This window comes from Netta rufina (assembly GCF_964035555.1).
Source record: "Netta rufina genome assembly, chromosome: 8".
Lineage (NCBI taxonomy): Eukaryota > Metazoa > Chordata > Aves > Anseriformes > Anatidae > Netta > Netta rufina.
The window spans coordinates 23,210,639-23,228,480 of NC_140131.1; the positions used below are offsets into that span (position 1 = coordinate 23,210,639).

The window sequence follows — 17,842 nt, forward strand, 5'->3', positions numbered from 1 at the left end:
ATCCCCACAAAATGAAAACGATTCAGTTAACTTTACTTAATAAACCTGGAAAGTGAGCTTTTTGTGAAACATCTGCTTTTTGTCTCTTGTGGAACCGCTGCCGGGGCCCTTGCTCGGGGTGCCCGCGCTCCTTCCTTCCCCCCCGAGGGCTGCGTTGTGCTCCCTGCTGTTTGCGTGGCCGTGCAGCCATGTGGAGCGGGGTGAGAGCCGTTCATGGCTCCATTCCCCTTACACGCCGTTTACATATTTCTGACGCTTCCGAATCCCACTGCCTCCTCCTTTCAAGCACCGCAGCAGATGCCACGCCGGAGCTCTGAATGAGCCTTTTGTCTGCCGTGCCTCGTGCATCGCACCCAGGGGTGGCACGGCTCGGACATGTGGCAGGAGGAAAGAAATCCCTGGGGGTTAGCAGCTGAACCTGCTGGCGTCCGAGTGCCTCCTTCCTACGTTTCTACGTTTGCTCCTTGCTGGGGTAAGCAGTGGGATCTGCCTGTCCTCGGTTGCTGCCTGGGAGTGGCGAGGTTTACTCTGGCTGCGAGTAGGTGTGCAGCTTAGCAGAGGTTTGTCCTTTCACATTTTCCTCTCCGAGACTTACAAGCAGGAGGGGCGGCCGATCCTGAAGGATACTCGGTGTGAAGGGCACCGAGCTTACCAGACCAAAAGCCTCCGGGCCGCCCACGAGCACGGTGCAGGACGGTGCCAAAGTCCTCTGGCAGTTCTACTTCGCCTTCGTCGGCCTGCGGCGTTAATTCTGGGTACGTAAGAAATCCTGCTGACAGCAGGAAGGTTTTGTAACACTTGGCTTTTCTCTGCAAGGGAAAGGTCTCCGAGGAGTCTCCCTGTTGCAAAATGAAATCTGAAAGAGACGGCTTTGAAAGGTCTGTGTCCAAATCAGCCCCAGCCCATCCGCAGCAGGACGAGGAGCTGATGTCCGAGCTGTTGGTGGGAGATGAGGAGAGCTCAGGGCACACGAAGTGGCTCAGAGAAACCACTTGGGGGTGCCAGCTCTGCAGTTTCCACCGACTTAAAAGCTTTCCTGGAGCGGCTCCAGAGGTTACTTTGGAAATGAGTCCGGGCAAGTAGAGAGAATATCCTGTGCTGCCGTGACTTTGAAGGATCCCTCGCGTGGCCTTTAATGTGGATGCCATTTTTAAATATATTACAGCAGGCTTCGCTCCCTCGTGTTTCACCGCCTTGGTTCCGTTTGTACCTGCTTGGGAAGAGGCCTGGGAAGGCACCTTTAGCAACCACAGAAAATGAGCAGGTCTCAACAAGTGCCACGAAGCGGTCGGTCCCACCGCTGACCTGTCCGAGCCTGAGCCCTGCCTCTCCCAGACCAACCTCTCCTCTGCTGAAAATCACGTTCTCATTCCCCTGCTGCTGTTGCAGGGAATGTCTTTAATGTTTTTATCTATTTATTTTCCTGCTGTAGAGCCTTGCAAACAGGTACGCGCAGCTGGGGCAGCAGTTATTTTTCACTGTCCCCTCCACCTCCTACACAGCCCTTGAGAGGGAAGGGGACAGCACGTGCTCAACGGGGGGAGCCCCAGCCAGGTGATTTGGGGTAGGTTTGCTCCACGATGCAGAGCCAGGAGGAAAAACAGCTTGCTTTGCTCTTTTACTCTGGATTTTTGCACCGTGCTGGCTTGTCAGTAGCTGCTCGCAGCGATCTGTGCTCCTGGCACGGCAAGGTGAGGGCAGCACGCTGCCGGTGACAGCGCTGCTGGAATAGCGTGGAAAGAAAAAGCGCGACCAAAACTCCCGACTCTGCACCGTGAATCCCGGACGGGGGGGGCGGGCTGTAACCGGGACACTGCTGTGGAGTTGTAAAGCGAAATACATGCCGAAATTCCCTTTGAAATGGAAATTTGGAACCTGTGCCAGCTCTGCTCCAGGCTCTGGATCCTCGGCGTTACACAAGCCAGAGCTTGGGCGGACGCTTGGCGCGAGGACGGAGCCGGCGGCGAGCCGAGGAGCGGTGTGGGTCGGTGTGCCCCAATGCCACCCGGTGCCACCCTGCTGGAAGGCTGTGCCCGAAACCTTCCAGTCTGCTTTGAGACGGAGGGAGGAGGGGTTTAATGCAGAAACAGGACCCTCCGTGTTTTCATTTTGAGGGCTTAAAACCACACCGAAGCTGAAAGGAGCGTTGGCAGCGGCGTTACGCTGGAAATGAGAACGCTGCAAGCGGGCAAGCTGTGGCACGACCGGCTCCTCCAGCTGCCTCGTTACTGCTCCGTTTGTTTGTGTTTTTTCTGTAAATGTGCTGCTCGGTGAATGCTTCTTCTGTGAGAGCCTACAACAGACAATGGTGATGGGATCAGCCGTGATCCCCGCCCCTGGGGCACGAGCACGTCTTCAACAAGCGTGGTCCTCGCTGCGCATCCCCGGGGCCCTTCCTGGGAACCGAGAGGTTCAGGTTTGGCCCTGCACGTTTTGGGTTGGAGCCCGGCAGGGGGACCTGATGGTCACAACGCATCCGGGGAGGCAGGCAGTAAACTCGGATGGGCCGAGCAGGAGGCGCTGCGTGCCCCGAGCCGCTTTTACCGTGGGAAGCCTGCGAGGAGGAGCGCGGGAAGGCCGTGCCCCCCTTTGCCCCGCTTTCCCAGCGGGTCAGCCAGCTTCGCCCTGCTCCTGGCTCGCTTGGCAAATTCCTCAGGAGCAGTGAGCCTGGCCTGGGCCGGCCTCTCCGCCTCCGCTCCCTGCTCCCAGCCCCAGCAGGTGCCGGCGCGAGCCCCGCGCTGTGGCTCCAGCTCGGTGCCGGCAGCTGCAGGGCTGGGGCACGGCAGGCGGCGTAAAGCAGCCCGAGGTCGTCCCCGTTCCCGAGAGGAGGGACAGCGGGGGCAGGCGGGAGCAGAGGCAGCTGGCGAGCGCTCCTCTGAGCAAATATTTAGCATTTTTATGTGCCTGTGTCTGGGGGCTGTGGAGCCAGGCTCGCAGTGCCCAGAAACGTCTGTTTTTTTGGCTCATTCCAGAGGCAGCAGCTCAGCCGGGCTGCTCGGGCAAGGGGCAAAGTCTGCAGGGCTGCAAGGGGCCTGGGCCTGCATCTTATCCCTGTGGGGGCCAGGGCCTCGTCCCCATCTCCTTGGCCTTGGAAAAGGGACGAGGACAGGGCTGAAGCAGCCTCAACCCTGAGATTTCACCGCCTTCACGGGGCAAGTGATGGTGCCGTGGACCCAGCTTCCTCCTTGCCTGCGGGGAGAGGCACCTTCAACGCCCCTCACTGTAGGATTTGGCCACGTCCCCTCATCGCAGACGGCCCCGTGCCTCCTCCTGCAGCCAGGAGCTGAACTTTGCCACCCAAACTGCCTCCGAGCACAGCCTGTGCCCGGGACACCCCGTCCTCGCCATGGAAGAGTGGGGCCAGAGCCAGCACTGGCGAAGGGCCAGCGGTGCTGTGCCCCACTGTGTGCTGCACACTCCCCCCTTGGGTGCTTTGCTGCCTTTTTTTGGGGTTTCAGACCCATTTTTGGGTGCATATCACACCTCACCGAGGCGTAACACCCACTGCCTGAGCTGTGTGAGCTCTGTGCTGTGCCAGCACCCTGGCGCCCAGCCTCGTGCTGGCACCTCGGGAGCTGCCCTTTGGGAACTTCTGCGCGGCCCTGAGTGGGTCCTCAAGGGCTGCTTGTTTGTCTTCCCCTCGAGCAGGGCACTCGGGGAAATGCCTTGAAGTCAAATGGGTGCTTGGGCCCAGTAAGTGCTGGCCGCTTGGAGCCAAGGAGATGTTTATAGTGAGGAAAGCAGCTCGCTGCTGTTATCAGGAGCATCTGTACCCTCATTTAATTGTCACCACGCGTCGCTGCCCCGTGCTGGGAGCTACTGGTGGTGTCCAGGAGCGCGTCTTCCCCAGGGAGAAATCCTCAGCAGTGCCCAGCCCGGGTCCCTGCTCGTGTGCCATGAGCCAGGCGCATCCCAGCAGCCCGGTGCTCCCCACGACACGGTGACAAACCGGGGGCTGAGCCCGCAGGGACGGCGGCAGCGTGGAGGGGCAGCCCCCTGGGAAGGGGACGCGGGGACATCCTTCCTTTGTCACTGGCAAGGACGAGCGGGCAGGACGCAGCCCTGCTTATCCCGGGCCCCGTGACAGCACTATCTGCCCTGCGATACCCGCGGGGCCTGGGATGCCTTTTAAAGGAGAGGAGCGACAAGTGGGGGGCCGGGGCTGCGCGCAGCGGGCGCGGGGGCGAGGTGGTGACGTGCCGAGCCCCAGGCGCTGGCATGTGCCGCCTGATGAGACCCAGGGCCCGCCAGCCCCGGCACGCCGCAGCCTCTGCCCCCCGCCCAGGGGCCCTGAATTCTGCTGCGGGGCTTGTCCAGGGATGTGGGCGCTTTAGGAGGGACAAATAACCCCATAACCCCATAAACTGGGGGACCCTGACATGGGGGACAGGAGGACTGCGCTCCGATGACTGTCCTCTGGGCGAACCCAGCAAGCAACAGCTTTTTTTCCCCCTTAACCTCCTTTTTTTTTTTTTTTTTTTTTTTTTTTTTTTTTTTTTTTCCCCTAAATCCTTTTCCCTCCAGTCTCTTCTCGCCCTGTAACGCATCCAACTGATCCGAGGTGCCAGAAAATGTGAGGGAAAGGCGCGGAGGGGAAGGCTGCGCAGCGCCGGCCCTTCCGCCGCGTTCCCATCTGAAGGCAGGCGGGAGAGCGGAGGGGAGCCGGAGCGGGGGAGAGGGGTGAGCCAGAGGCGAGGCAGCTGGGGGGCAGTTAGCCCTTATTTATTTCTTGCCTTCCCTTCGCAGCCTGGCCGAGAGCTCTCTGGTTGATCTGCCCTAGGACGAGGTCCTGGCCGGCTCTCCGGCTTCCTGCGGAGGCGATCCCGGCCTCGTGGTGCTGTGGGGTCGTGGAGCTCTGCTCCCCCTCACCCCTTCCCAGCAGGGCTCCCCATCGGAGGAGCGGTGACCCAGGAGCCCTGCGCGGTGCCGTGCAGCTTCCCCAGCCCGTGCAGCCAGCTGGCGGCGGCGGCTTAGGGAATCCCAGGGCTGGGCTGGGTGAGACCGCAGGAAAATGGGTCACCCGCTGCCGGGGGGGGACGGTGGTCCCCTCGGAGGGACACCCCCGGTGCTGAGCGAGGTGCGTGGCCCACGTTGCTGCACCACAAAGCTCCCCGGGGCTCGTGGCTGCGGGAAGGAGGCTTCGTGCCTGTTGTCAGGGAAACCCGGAGCTGCTGAGAGAGGGAGGGAAGGAGGGAGGGAGCCCCCGATTTTCTGAGGAAAAAGGCAGAGCCTGGGGAGGGTGCCCCTGGTGCTACCCCAGTCACCTGTCCCGCCGTCCCCAGGCCCTGGGTGCGGGGACACGCGGAAGCTGAGCGGGGGCAGGTTAAGAGGGGACAAGCTAAAGCCACTTTGCTCCTCAGCGAGCATATCCGCTTGGGATTTAGCGCATTTGCGGGCAGGGATTCGCACCTTTAGGTGATTTGCCTTAAGTCCCCCCGGCCCGTGTGCGCGAAAAGCCCTCGGATGCTGCCTAAGCCTGGGGTTTCGCCTGCGGCTGCTCCGTGTGTGCGCACTGGGGGGGTGCAGCCTTCCTCTTCCTCTTCCTCCTCCTCCTCCTCCTCCCTGTTCTCCTCCTGCCTCTGTGGGCAGCGGGGCTGGGGCACCAGCTGAGATTTCCAGCTGCTACGGAGGGATTCGGACAGCAGATGAGCGAAGGCTGAGCCCTGCTCCTCCAGAGCTGTCCCTCGCAGCCTCATTTTGCAGAGGGACTTGTGCTGATGGGCCTGTGGGGGAAGTGCGGGGCCCCCCAGCCCCTTTGGGACCAGCGTGGGGACACAGGAGCATGTAGGGTGCGGTGGGCTCGTGCCACAGAGGGACCAGCAGCCTGCAGCTCCCCGCCTGCCTGCGGTGGCCACCAGTGCCTTGGGAGCACCATCCCCATGGCGGGGACGGGGACCCCGCTGGTGACAAAGCCCCGCGTTGTGGTGGCAGCAGCTGGGCCCGGAGTGACGGGGCCGCCTGGCCACCGCGGGTCCCCACACCCTGCTGGGGTGCGTGGCCCTGGGCGCCGCACGGCGCCGGGGTTCGCCGCCCGGTGCCGTCCCCGTGCCGGGGGCCGGGCGGCTGCGCGCCAGCTGACGGCAGAGAAAGGAGGAATTATCTGAGGAGAGCAGGGGGAGAGCCGGGCTGCGGGCTGATGAATAATGCAATGAAATGGGCTCCGCGGGCAGATTTCCTGTTGACGGGCGCCGGGCTGGGGACGAGCGAGGCCGTGGGGCCCCTCGGTGGGGCTCCCTGGGATCCCCCTCCTGCACCGCGGGGCTCCCCGCGCATCGCTCCGTGCCGGAGGGATTTTTGACATGGCAGTTCCCATGGCAACGGAGCAAAATGGCGCGGGGATTCACTAGCAGGGGAAAGGCCCCAGGAGCACGCGGGGCCGTGGGCAGCACTGCTGGGCTGTGCTGTGCTGTGCCATGGGGGTACGGGAGCCCTGGGGGGGAGACGTGCCGTGCTCCACGCCTCGGCGTTATCTCTGCTCTCGCCCTTGTTCCCCCGTCAAGGTCTCCCATCTTGTGCCCCTTCATCTGCCTTTTTTGCTTATCCTATCCAGAAAAAACCGTGCCTGAGGTGGCCCTCTGCACGCACAGTGCTTTGTAGGGCGGGGGGCTGCTGCCTGCACCCCCTTATTCCCACCGCAGGGGCACCGGGGCGGTGGTGCTGACCTGACCCCATCCATCCCTGCACCCCAGCACGCGTGCGGCCGGGCGGGGGGGCCGGAATTGCCCCCAGGGAAGGGGTCAGGCCCCCAACTTTTCCCCCACGCTCTCCCCAGCACCCCCAGGGCTGGGGGCCGGGGGCTGAGCGCCGGCCCGCGGGACCCCGCTCAGCGCGCACCTGCCGCGCTGGGGCCGTGCCGAGCCGAGCCGAGCCCTGCAGAGCCAAACCCAGCCAAACCCAGCCAAATCGAGCCAAATCGAGCCAAACCGAGCCGAGCCGTGCCAAGCAGGGGCGCTGCGCACAGCCCCGCCCCGGGCCCCCCCCGGCGGTAGCGCGGCCAATGGGCGGGGGCCGGGCGGAGCGGGGCGCACGGCTCGGCACAGCACGGCACGGCTCGGCACGGCTCGGCACGGCTCCGCTCCGCACCGCTCCGCTCCCCAGCCATGGCATCCAAGTGCCCCAAGTGCGACAAGACCGTGTATTTCGGTGAGCGCCCCCCCGGGGGTCCCCGCTGCATCCCCGGGTCCCCCCAGCCCGGAGCGCATCCCCGCCCGGCTCCCTCCTCCTCCTCCCCACCCCAACCCCGCAGCCCCCGGCCGAGCTGGGGGATGCTGCCGGGGGTCCTGGGGCGGGTGGTGCTGGGGGGGTGCTGCCCGTACCCCCCGGGTTTGGGGTGGAGAAGCTTGGGGAGGGGCGTCCTGGGTGTGCCGGGTGCGCCCAGCCCCGGGTACGTGGGGAGGTTGGGGGGGGCGTCCCGGTGTCCGCAGGGTTGGGGGTGACCCTGGGGGAAAATGGGCCCGGGGGGGGTCCCGGTGCTGGGGTCCTTTGGTGCAGGGCAGCAGGAGGTGGCAGGTGCAGGCGTGCCCAACCCCGGCCAATTTGCGCCCTGCGACACCGTGGCCAGGTGTGCTGATCCCCTTAGCCCCCCCCCAGCTGGGTGAGCAGCCCACATTTTGGGGTTCTGCGGGGTGCCCCCAAAGGGTCAGGGCTTGGGGTTCTGCCTCAGTGTGCCTGGGGTGGGGTGGTGGCCGGCTGGGGGCAATGGGGTCTCTGTTGGGCATCCCGCTGTGGGGCGATTTGGGGGTGCCACCTGCGTGTGCCCCTCCCAGGCACCAGGGCCCGTCCCCGTCCCATTTGGTTGTGGAGGAATCCTGCAGGGAGCCGGAGGTGCCCGGGTGTTTGAAGCCCCGGCAGCTTTCATTCCTTTCCGGCCATCTCCAAGTAAACACGGAGAAATAGGAATTTGCTGTCTTCCTCCTTTAAATAAACCTATTTGTGTGGGGGTGGGAACGGCTCGGCCTCTTGGATGTCCTGCCTCGTGTGAATCTTTTCCTTTTTAAGCAGAAAATAGCCCGTCTGTCCGGCCAGCTGGGCACGGCCGGCACGGGGTCAGCGCGGCTCCTCCTGCCCCGCCAGAGGGGATGTGTCGGGGCGATGGCCGGGGGGACACGGAGCTGCTCCCCGCGTGTGTGCCACCCTCTTCCCTCCCGCAGCTCCCTGGAGGCGGCCAGGACACCCCTGTGCAGGTCTGGGTTGGCTCCCTTCGTCTTGTCCCCCTCGGGGACACTCAGGGGTGGCAGGAGGGAGGTGGCTGGCGGTGACATCGTCCCCTCCGGCACCCCGTGGGAGTGAGTCAAAGTGGGAGCTGGCCAAAAAACTTCTCCTCGCTCGGTGTTGAAATAGGCTGGAGCGCGTCCCCGCTGACGTCTTCGGCTTTTCCTCGAGGAACCGCCCAGGCTCCCACGGAATAAACCCGTGTGGGTTTATTCAGCGCAGGGGAAGTGAGCAAAACCTCCGTGCCAGCCGTCCCAGGGGCCGGGACGAGATGGGGCAGGGGTTACCCGCAGCGGGATCCCGGCACGGGGCTTTGGGGTGCTCCGTGGCCGCCCCTATCAGAGCAAGGAGCCCCTCTGACAAAGCCCGGCTTGCCCAGGAGCACGGCCGCCGGTGCTGAATGAACGCTGGCAGCCCTGGGTCTTGGATGCCTGGCGTTGTAGCTTGGGGTCACGTGTGAGAAATGCCACCACGTCCCGCTCCGGGTCCCGCGGGCCGCTGGCTGAGCGCTGGCCAAGCCACCGGCACTGGGCACCGGTGGAAAACTCATTTCCAGCCCGCCTGTTGCTTCGAGCTCCCTGGAAAAATCCAGCAGACTCCTCCCTGTAGTCAGAAGGATGTGGGCGTTTCCTGAGCTGCAGAATGAGCTTTTATTCTTTAAAAAGCATAGGGAAATATAAAAATAGTTTGCTGGCTTTTTTTTTTTTTTCTATTTTTTTTTTTTTAAGCGTGTTCAGATCTGCTCGCCGCTGTTTCCAGCAGGACTGGGCGGCTCGGCTCGGCTCGGCTCGGCCAACCTTTCCCCTTTTGGGGCCGGCCCCATATGTGCTCGCTGCCCCCACGCTGGCAGGTGCCGGAGGGAGCGGCGTCACCCGGAGCCGAAGCGCCGCGCGTTTCCTGAGCTCCCTTTTGTGCTACCAGCCTTAAATGAGTTTTGCAGGGTCCCCCGGCTGCGCGGGCCGGGAGCCGTGACCCAGCCTTTCCGCCTCCCTTCCTGCCCTTTTCCCAGGGATGGCCGGGACGGCGGCGCGGGAAGCTTCCTGTGTTCCCGCGCGGCGATTCCTGAGCACGAGGCACCCGAAAACCCCGGGGACAACACGGGCACGTGGGTGTGCGTGTGGGTGCGAGCCAGCCTTGCTCGGAGGGCTCACCCGTGGTGGCTCGGAGGCACGGCTGCGGCGTGCCGGGGCGCTCTCCGTGCTGAGCCCGAGCAGAAATCCAAGCTGCAGAAGCCACCCTGCAATTAATAAGTAACCGCCGTCCTTGGCCAGGCGCTGCTCGTTGCAGTGGGCAGCCAGCAGAGGCAGGAGGGCTTGATTTCCACCCGGCTGCTAACAAAGGGGCTGCTCTCCGTGCGCGGCACGGCGGCGGCTGCCGTGGGCCTGTGCTCGGTGCGGGGCTGTGGCTGTGTCCCTGTCCCCTGGGCAGGCTGCTGGGGGTGCCCCGAGCCTCTGTGCTGCACCTCGAGCATGAGGGATGGGGACCGGGTCAGCTCGTGCTTGGTGTGATTTCCCCCTCCTGCATCCAGCCTCGTGGTCCCCGGTAGCAGCCCGTGGATGGGGAGAGGTGGCAGGACCGGGGAGGGGGGTGGAAAGGAGAGGAAAGGCGGAGTGGGAACGCCCAAGCAAGGGGTAATGGAAAATCTGTCTCTGTAACGTTACGATCAAATACAGAGAGCAGGGCGTGTGCCCTGGTGCCGCTTCCAGCGGCGATGGGGTGGCAGTGCCCGTGCCACGGGGCAGGGAGCGTGGGGGACAGGTCCTGGGGCGTGCTGCGGGGCTGCAGCTCGCGGGGAGGTGCCGAGCATCCCCTGCCACCTCTCTTCGTGCTGCGTTGCCGCAGGCCTGGCCCAAGCCCCTGGGGCACCAGCGGGACAGGGAGGCAAGATTCCCGGGAGAGGTTTTGCCGGTGTGTGCGCCTGCCCGGGCTCACCCTGCGCACTGACTGTTCATCTCGTGGCGATGCAGGGCCCCGGGCAGGAGCGAGGCTGGCAGAAGGCAGACAAAGGCAGACGGTGCTTCCTATCCAGTTGCATCCCCCGGGAGCCACGAGCTCGGGGACTCGGGGTGTGGATGCCAGGAGCTTGGTGGAGCTCCTGCAGGCAGCGCTCATCTCCGGGGGAGTATAATATCCCCCTTATTCCTGGGGCTTGGCCCTGGCTGGGGGAAAGGAGCAGCGAGGAGCATCCCGAGGGGCTGCAGCTCAGCCACACGGCGATGCCTGGCTGTGTATCGCAGTGAGCCAGGGGAGCGTGCCCGCAGGAGCACTGCCGGTGCCCTCCCAGCACCAGCTCTCATCTCTCTCTTTTTTTTTGTTGTTTAATTTTCCTTTGTGCCTGCCACCGCTTTGAAGCGCATCTGCAGCCGTTCTGGCAGCCTCCCTCTCCCCCGGGGCCGCCTGTCGCTGGGTCCCCGCGGGGATTTGGCATCCCCGTGGCCGAGCTGGGCTTTGTCCACGCGGGGAGGCGATGGCGTGGACGGGCCCCGCTCGGTGGCACGCAGCCACCGCCACCTCCACGGCGAGGCAGAGCTGATGTCAGCCCCTGGAAATGCCTGGGCGAGGGCTCGGCAGCCGGCCCCAGGCGGGGAGGAGGGAGGCTCCTTCCCCGTTCCCATCCCAAAAAGATGCGTGCTCTGCTCGCCGCTCGCCCACGCCGGCTGCCTTGCCCGGGCACGGCGGGTAATTAGGGGATGAGCCGCGGTGTCTCGGGGTGGAGCTCCCCCAGCAGCCCCATCCCGATCCTTGCTCCATCTGCCTCGGCTCCGGGGTGGGATAGGATGTGCCGCCGCGCGTCCCGGCGTCCCCAGTGGGGAAGCCAGCTGGAAAATCCCAGTGGGAAGGGAAGGGAGGGGAGGGGAGGGGAGGCCGCGGGCCGGCTCCCAGGAGCAGAGGCAGCCAGGCAGCCGCTCTGCCTGGTTCCCACCCTCGCCGTGAGCCCTGCTGCCAGCGGGCTCAGCCCATGGCGGGGCTGATAACAGGCAGACAGAGCCCTCCTGAACCCTCCCAAATCCCCAGGGGTGCTGGATAGTGTGGGGGGACAGCGGGCACCCAGCTTCCTTGTGTGGGGATGGAGCCGTGCCACGGGGCGCGGTGAGGGGCCGGGGTCCTGCAGCCGGGCTCCTTGGTGCCCGTGGTGGGGGTCCCGGGGGGGTCCCTGCTGTGGCAGGGGATGAGGTTGGCGGCGCCGTCACCGGAGCTGATGCAACCGCGGAGCAGCCGTGGCTGTGTGACAGGAAATCTGGCCGCTGGGGCTCTCTCTCCGCAGTGATTTATGGGGCCGCGCGCGCACAAACGGGACGCCGCTGCCCTGGAAATGGGCCGGGCTGGCTCCAAGCTGTTTCCTCTGCCCGGGGTGAACAATGCAGCCCGAAAGCCGCCCCGACTGAGCGGGGTCTGAGCGCCTGGCTCTGCTCCCCGTCCCCTGGGAGCCTTTGTTTGCGGCCAGGGGACATCTGACCACCCTCTGGGCAGCCTGGCAGGGGGCTTGGTGTCTCTCCACAAGGACAAGGGGTGTCCCCGCTGGCTCCCGGGATGTCCCCATGTGCCAGGAGCAGGACAGTGTGCCGAGCCACCTCGTCCCTCCTGCTCCATCCCCTGCCAGGGGCTGCAGGTGCCTGCGAGGTCTGGGGAGCAGCAGGGTGTTAGAGCTGCCCGAGGTGTTATCGGGGGTGCATCTCATCTCCCGGGGCAGGAAGGAGCAAGTGTAAGCGCCACGGCCTCTGCAAAACACTGCTGGGGTTTTCCTCCTGTGGCTCCTTGCTTTGCACCAGGGGTGCAACGGGGTGGAGGAGACCCAGCCGAAATGGCCTGGCTGTGCAGCCACTGTGACAAAGCCGAGTGGCTCTCTGGCCCCGAGCCTCTGGCTCGGCTTTCAGCCGGTCACGCTCCATTTCCCTCCCGGGAGAGGCTGCCCCGTGTGCCGGGGAGGAACGGGCAGCAGTGGCGCATCCCCCCGCCCTCTCCTGCAGCGGGTTCAGCCCAGCAGCCCGGTCTCGTGCGTGACCCACGTGCCACCAGGGCGTTTGTCCGGTCACTGTCACCACGAGGCCAAACCCAGTTCAGCCCCTGCAGCCTGCTGAGGCCACGCGGGGATACCCGGGGCTCGTGCTGGCCCTGCTGCTGCTGCTGCGCACGCAGAAAGCCCCGGGCCGGCGGGGAAGCGTCTCCTTTGTGTGCCGCCCCTTGTGACCCGCGTGCGGCCGAACCCGGGGCTCCAGCAAATTTCTGTCTGTGCGAGAAGCCTGCTGACCCCGCCGGGGATTTTGGTTGCGCAAAGCCTGCCTGCCCCTGCCTCCTGCTCGCTGCGCAAGCTCCTCTTGCTCGGTCACGGTGTGGCGACGCTTCAGGCTGACTCCGCACCCCCAGCCCGTGCTTCCCCTGGGGAGCTCTGCCTTCACCTCTGCGGCTCGCCCGTCGCCCTGCCTCGCACCGGGGCTGATGTTTGGGGTGCTGAGGGTGGTTATCGGCTTATCTCGGTGCTGCGGCGTGCCCCAGGCGCAGCTGTTTGCCCTGGGAGGAGGGTGGCTCTCGAAGCCAGGACCTGCCCTCACAGCTCTTGGCCCCTGACTTGACCTGATGCAAGCTGGAGACGTTTGCTGAAGTCCTTTTATTTCTTTTTTTTTGGGGGGGGGAAAGGTGCTGGAAAACAGGCCGCCATGGAGGAGGTGTTCCTGCCGAGCAGGGCCGAGCTTCGGTTGCGCTTTTATTTGCTCGTTAAATATTTTATTTGGCTCTTACCACTTCGTTTTACGGAGGCTTTAATGGGAAGGCGCTGCTTTCCCGCTGCCTGCGCGTGTGTGCGAGGGGTGGGTGGGCAGGGGCTGACACCCCGACCCCAGAGCAGGGTGGGCAGGAGCTGGGGGCCGAGCAAGGGACCCACAAACCGCAGTGATTCCCTGAGCCCACATAGGAACACGGGTGGGGATGTGGGATGAGGTCCCTGGAGCCATGCTGCAGGCAGAGCCAGACGAGGTGCATTTGTGGGACCGGTCTCAAAGTGTTTTCCCTCCCTGAACTGGATGCTTTGGAGCTGTTTCTGGTGCCTGCAGCCAGCTGCTCCGTGGGTTTGCAGCGCACAGGGACGCACGTCGCACCCGCACACCCCCAGCCGGGTGTCCTCCGGGGCCAAAATCCCTCCTCGGTGACTCCGGGGGCTGCCTGCCATCCCGTCCTCCCAGCCGGAGGCAGGAAAATGAGCAGGAGCCGGCGGGGCCGGCACGACGGGCCGGGTGGGGCCGGGTGGGCATGGCAACTCCAAATATTTGAATGGAGCAGGGCCGCGCGGGGTAACGCGGCAGCAAAAATAGACACGGGGAGTAGGAAGGAACGTGCTACTGCTGCCGGAGCGGCGTGCTGGGGAGGACAACCGTGGCACCACAGAGCTGTCACCCTGGGGATGCTGTGCCTGCAGCGAAGTGGCCAGCGTGCACGGTGAGGGAAGGGGGTGCAAGCACGTCGGTGGGGCAGCCCCGCACCAAACGCAGCCCCTCTCGTGCCCGGGTTTGTGCAGAGGTGCCAGGCAGTCGCTCACCCGCTGTCTCGTGTCTCCCCGCAGCCGAGAAGGTCTCCTCCCTGGGCAAGGACTGGCACAAGTTCTGCCTGAAGTGTGAGCGCTGCAACAAGACCCTGACCCCGGGCGGGCACGCCGAGGTAAGAGGTGCCAGGGGGTTGGGGCCAAACCCGGCATCCTGCCCTCGTCCTGCAGCCCACGAGCCCTTCCCTTGGCTTGTAGTCAGCACCCGAGGGGCCCAGGGCTCGCCGTGCCTCCCTGTGGCCTTGCCCGTGGTGCTGGTACCTGCAGGGCCCAGAGGCAGGAATGGAGGAAGGGGAGCAGCCGCCCCAAAGGGGAGCCGCTTGCATTCCCCACACAGCTACTAATGGAGCTAAAAAAGCCCCGAATCCATTTAAAATGTAAATATTTGGAGAAGCTGAAGCGGCAGGGGCTGTGCCGACAGGCTGGGGGGGAACTGATGGACTCTCCTGGGCTCACCAATGCCCCGGGGAGGGGGAAGTCCCAGGAACCAGTTTGGGGAAGGTGCCCGATGCCGTGCCCAGCGAGGACCTGGGAGCACGATGGCAGCGGCTGAGCCCTCAGAGCAACTGTGTTAGCCTCGTGTGGCTCCCTGCCGTGCCCCGGATCTCGCAGGGTGCCTGTCATGCCAGAGTGTCACCAGCTCCTTAGCGGCGCAGCTGAGGGGCAGCTGGTGGCAGCGGGGACAGCCGTGCCGGCCGGGGCCGGGCTGCGAGCCCCCAGCCCTGTAGGGGAGGCTGGGTGCATGTTTTGGGTTGGGTTCAGGCCACGAATTTGCCTTTTCTCCATATAAGGCCGGATTCTGCTCCGGGGCGACGGCAGCCAAGCCCCCGGTGACTGTTCCGGGAGCAGGATTTGGCCCTTCCCAGCTTTTTCCCCCCCAAAGCCAGCTTGTTTGGCCAGGTTGGGAAGGTGTCGCGGGGAGACCGGCTAAATGTTTACCCTCCCTCCCGCCACGCAGCGCTCTGGGGACGCTGATATTTTTGCCTGGCAGCTGCTCGCTCCCAGCCAGCTGCCCGCTGGCCTGCCCGGCCCCGAGCCCTCTCCCTCTGCACAGCTGCACCGGGAAGGAAGGGAAGGGAAGGAAGGGGCTGCGCTCATTTTGCTCCGTGACCTCCCTCTCCAGTGGCTGGAGAAGATTCGTCTTACCCTGTCCTGCTGCTCTGCTTGCTTTGGGCTCGGGGGTTTTGCAGCAGAGGGCAGGGGCATGGGCCACAAAGCAGGGCTCAAAGCGCTGTGGCGCTGGGCCTGGTGGAAGCAGAGGGACAAACGCTCTTTCTTCGCTCTTGGCCTCGCTTCCAGCGGGCCGTGAGAAGCTGCTGGTGGAGCTGCAGGACGTTATCTGGGGCCCTGGCAGCCCTCTCGTGGGCGGCCGCATGGGAGGAGAGGCCTGGTGCTTATCGCCCGCTTCGTGCCTTCCTCTGATAGCCGGCCCGGCTGATAGCGGGGCCGATAGCGGGGCTGATGGCAGCGGGGCTGGGACCGGTGCCCGCACAGGGCCTCTGATCTTGGGCCAAGCGAGGGGCACAGCACTGAGGCTGGAGGTGAAGCTGAGCAGAAGCCCTCTCCTGGCCTTGCCAGGGTGCGTGGAGATGTCCCGGGGCCGGGCAGGGGGTGGGATGGGGCTGGTGATCGGCTGGATCGGTGCTCAGCACCCTAACACCGCTCTCTCCCCAGCATGACGGGAAGCCCTTCTGCCACAAGCCCTGCTATGCGACGCTGTTCGGCCCCAAAGGTAGGTCTGGGTCCCCATGGCCCTAAAAAGCCCCAGGAGTCGGGCTGGTGTGGGCTGAAGCAATCCCAAACCTGCAGCTGCTTCGTAAAGAGGGATAGGAGAGGGGGGAATCGGTCCTGACAACAGTCAATCCTGACAGCTGTCTCTTTCTCTCTCTCTTTTATTTTTTTAATTAAAAAAAGAGACAATTTTCCATTCAGACAGAAGGTGGAGTCACTCTCCCATCCCACAAGTGGCTGCAGAAAGCCTGGGGCAGGAGGAAGGGAGCTGGGGCTCAGCAGGGACGGGGGTGCCCAGGGGAGGTGGGACGGGGCCGGGAGGAGGATGGAGACCCCCGGGTGGCTCCGGGGATGCTGCAGCCCCTCTGTCTCCCTTCATAGGGGTGAACATCGGCGGTGCCGGGTCCTACATCTACGAGAAGCCGCAGATCGAGGGGCAGACCGCCCCGGGGCCCATCGAGCACCCGGTGAAGGTGGAGGAGAGGAAGGTGAACGCCGCGCCGCCCAAGGGACCCAGCAAAGGTGAGGAGGGGTGGGGGGCACGGGCAATAGGGGTGTTGGGCTGGGTGCTGGCTGGGGTGTCCCACACTCGTGTCCCCTTGTCTTCCAGCCTCCAGCGTCACCACCTTCACTGGGGAGCCCAACATGTGCCCGCGCTGCGGCAAGAGGGTCTACTTTGGTAAGGCTGCGAGCAGGCATCGGGCGGTGCGTGGTCTCCACAGGTCCCCTGGGGCGTGTGGGGTCTAGGAAGGGGGTCTGGAGTCTGTATACACGGAGGTGGGGTCCCTGTGGGGCGTTCTGGCTGCCCCCTGCGTGTTGGTGACGTGTGGGGGTGACTGTCCCTGCTTGTCCCCACTGCAGCCGAGAAGGTGACCTCGCTGGGGAAGGACTGGCACCGGCCCTGCCTACGCTGCGAGCGCTGCAGCAAGACGCTGACCCCCGGGGGCCACGCCGAGGTAAGGGCAGCCCGATGGGGTCCCCACAGCATGGGGACCCCGTGTCGAGTCGTGCCAAAGCGAGCCGGGCTGTGCCACCACGAGAGGGCAGAGCGGCTCCACGCGTCCCGCGCCGCGTGTCCCCACGGGTGACGCGTTTTGTCTCTTTGCCTGGCGCAGCACGACGGACAGCCCTACTGCCACAAGCCCTGCTACGGGATCCTCTTCGGGCCGAAGGGTGAGTGCTGGGGACGCAGGACTGAGGGGAACAACACCCATCCCACCTTTGTCCTCACTCCTGTGCGTGTCCCTCCTCTTTGCAGGCGTCAACACCGGAGCCGTGGGCAGCTACATCTACGACAAAGACCCCGAGGCGAAGAACCAGCCGTAGGGCAGCCCCCTGCCCTCCCGCCCGGTGCCCCCGCACTAACCTCCCGCTCGTAGAAGTAGCTGGAGCGGCCCTTCGCCTTGGAGCTGTGCTCTCCCTGCTGTCTCTACTGCGGGCAGGACGGCCCTGCCCTCCGGGTTATATATCATAGTCTCTAATATAAGCTTCAGTGTTTAAACGCAAAGGTTGAAGGCGGCTCTGCTCGGTCCCAATGCGCTCTGCCCTCCCCCCCCTCCCTCTGTCCACCCCCCCAGCACAGGAGGCAGCTTCGTGGCTGCGTGGCCTCCCGTGGCATTCGCAGATGCCACCACTGGTGACACCCACGTCCCCTAGGGGCTCTGCTCCTTCCCAGGCTGCACGCCCAGCTCCAGCAATCGAGGGGCTGGCACCTCCCCGTGTCCCCATCCTTGCACCCCCAGGGCATCCCCACCCGTGCGCCCCTTTGGGGCCCAGCTGCTCCCCACGTCCGGGGGCAGAGCGCATTGGGCTCGTGGCTCGGTTGGGCAGCGTACTCCCCGCCTGCTCCCCCGAGCCTGAGGTTTCTCGTCGTGGTTGTTTATTTATAAGCCGTTGTAAGTGTGCTCCTGGCCGCGGAGAGTGGCGCCGCCCGGGTCTCGCCCCGTCCCCCGCACGCACGCCCAGCCCCGCTGCTTGTGCTGCCCACCAGGCCGGGCCCTGCGGCGCCAGCGCCGTGCGCTCCCCGGGCCCCCGGACTTTTGTTATTTGCTGACAATAAAGGTTTTGAGAGATGCGGTGTGCGCCTGAGCTCTGGGGGCGGGTGGGGAGGACGCGGAGCCTCCCACCAGCTTGCTCCTGCCCTGTTCCTTGTGGGGCAACACGGAGCAGCCCCAGCCTGTGCCGGGGTGGTGGGGCTGGAGCACCAGGGGCACCCTGGCATGGCCTGGCTGGAGGCAGGAGCAGAGCAGGTTTGTCACTTAGTGCTGCTACAGCCCACCGCACATCGTGGCTGGAGCCCAGGGCTTTCTTCTTCCTTCATGCCCCACCGCTTGTCCCCCACCGTGCTGCTGTCCCACAGTGGCCACC

General features: G+C 64.9%; 1 protein-coding gene across 1 annotated transcript; it reads left to right on the top strand.

Moving 5' to 3' along the window:
• Positions 1–7,012: 7,012 nt before the first annotated feature.
• On the top strand, positions 7,013–17,547 carry CRIP2 (cysteine rich protein 2). The gene is made up of 8 exons (XM_084291440.1): positions 7,013–7,143; positions 13,766–13,860; positions 15,419–15,476; positions 15,857–15,997; positions 16,086–16,154; positions 16,337–16,431; positions 16,591–16,648; positions 16,734–17,547. Exons 1-8 carry the CDS (start codon positions 7,101–7,103, stop codon positions 16,799–16,801), a joined length of 627 nt encoding a protein of 208 aa, XP_084147566.1. The 5' UTR covers positions 7,013–7,100; the 3' UTR covers positions 16,802–17,547.
• Positions 17,548–17,842: the final 295 nt, after the last annotated feature.

Excerpts from the sequence above, each read along its gene's own strand:
- CRIP2 (XM_084291440.1), top strand. The coding sequence starts at position 7,101 with ATGGCATCCAAGTGCCCCAAGTGCGACAAGACCGTGTATTTCG. Across the intron at positions 7,144-13,765 it reads CGACAAGACCGTGTATTTCG|CCGAGAAGGTCTCCTCCCTG; the intron begins GTGAGCGCCCCC and ends GTCTCCCCGCAG. Across the intron at positions 16,155-16,336 it reads CGGCAAGAGGGTCTACTTTG|CCGAGAAGGTGACCTCGCTG; the intron begins GTAAGGCTGCGA and ends TCCCCACTGCAG.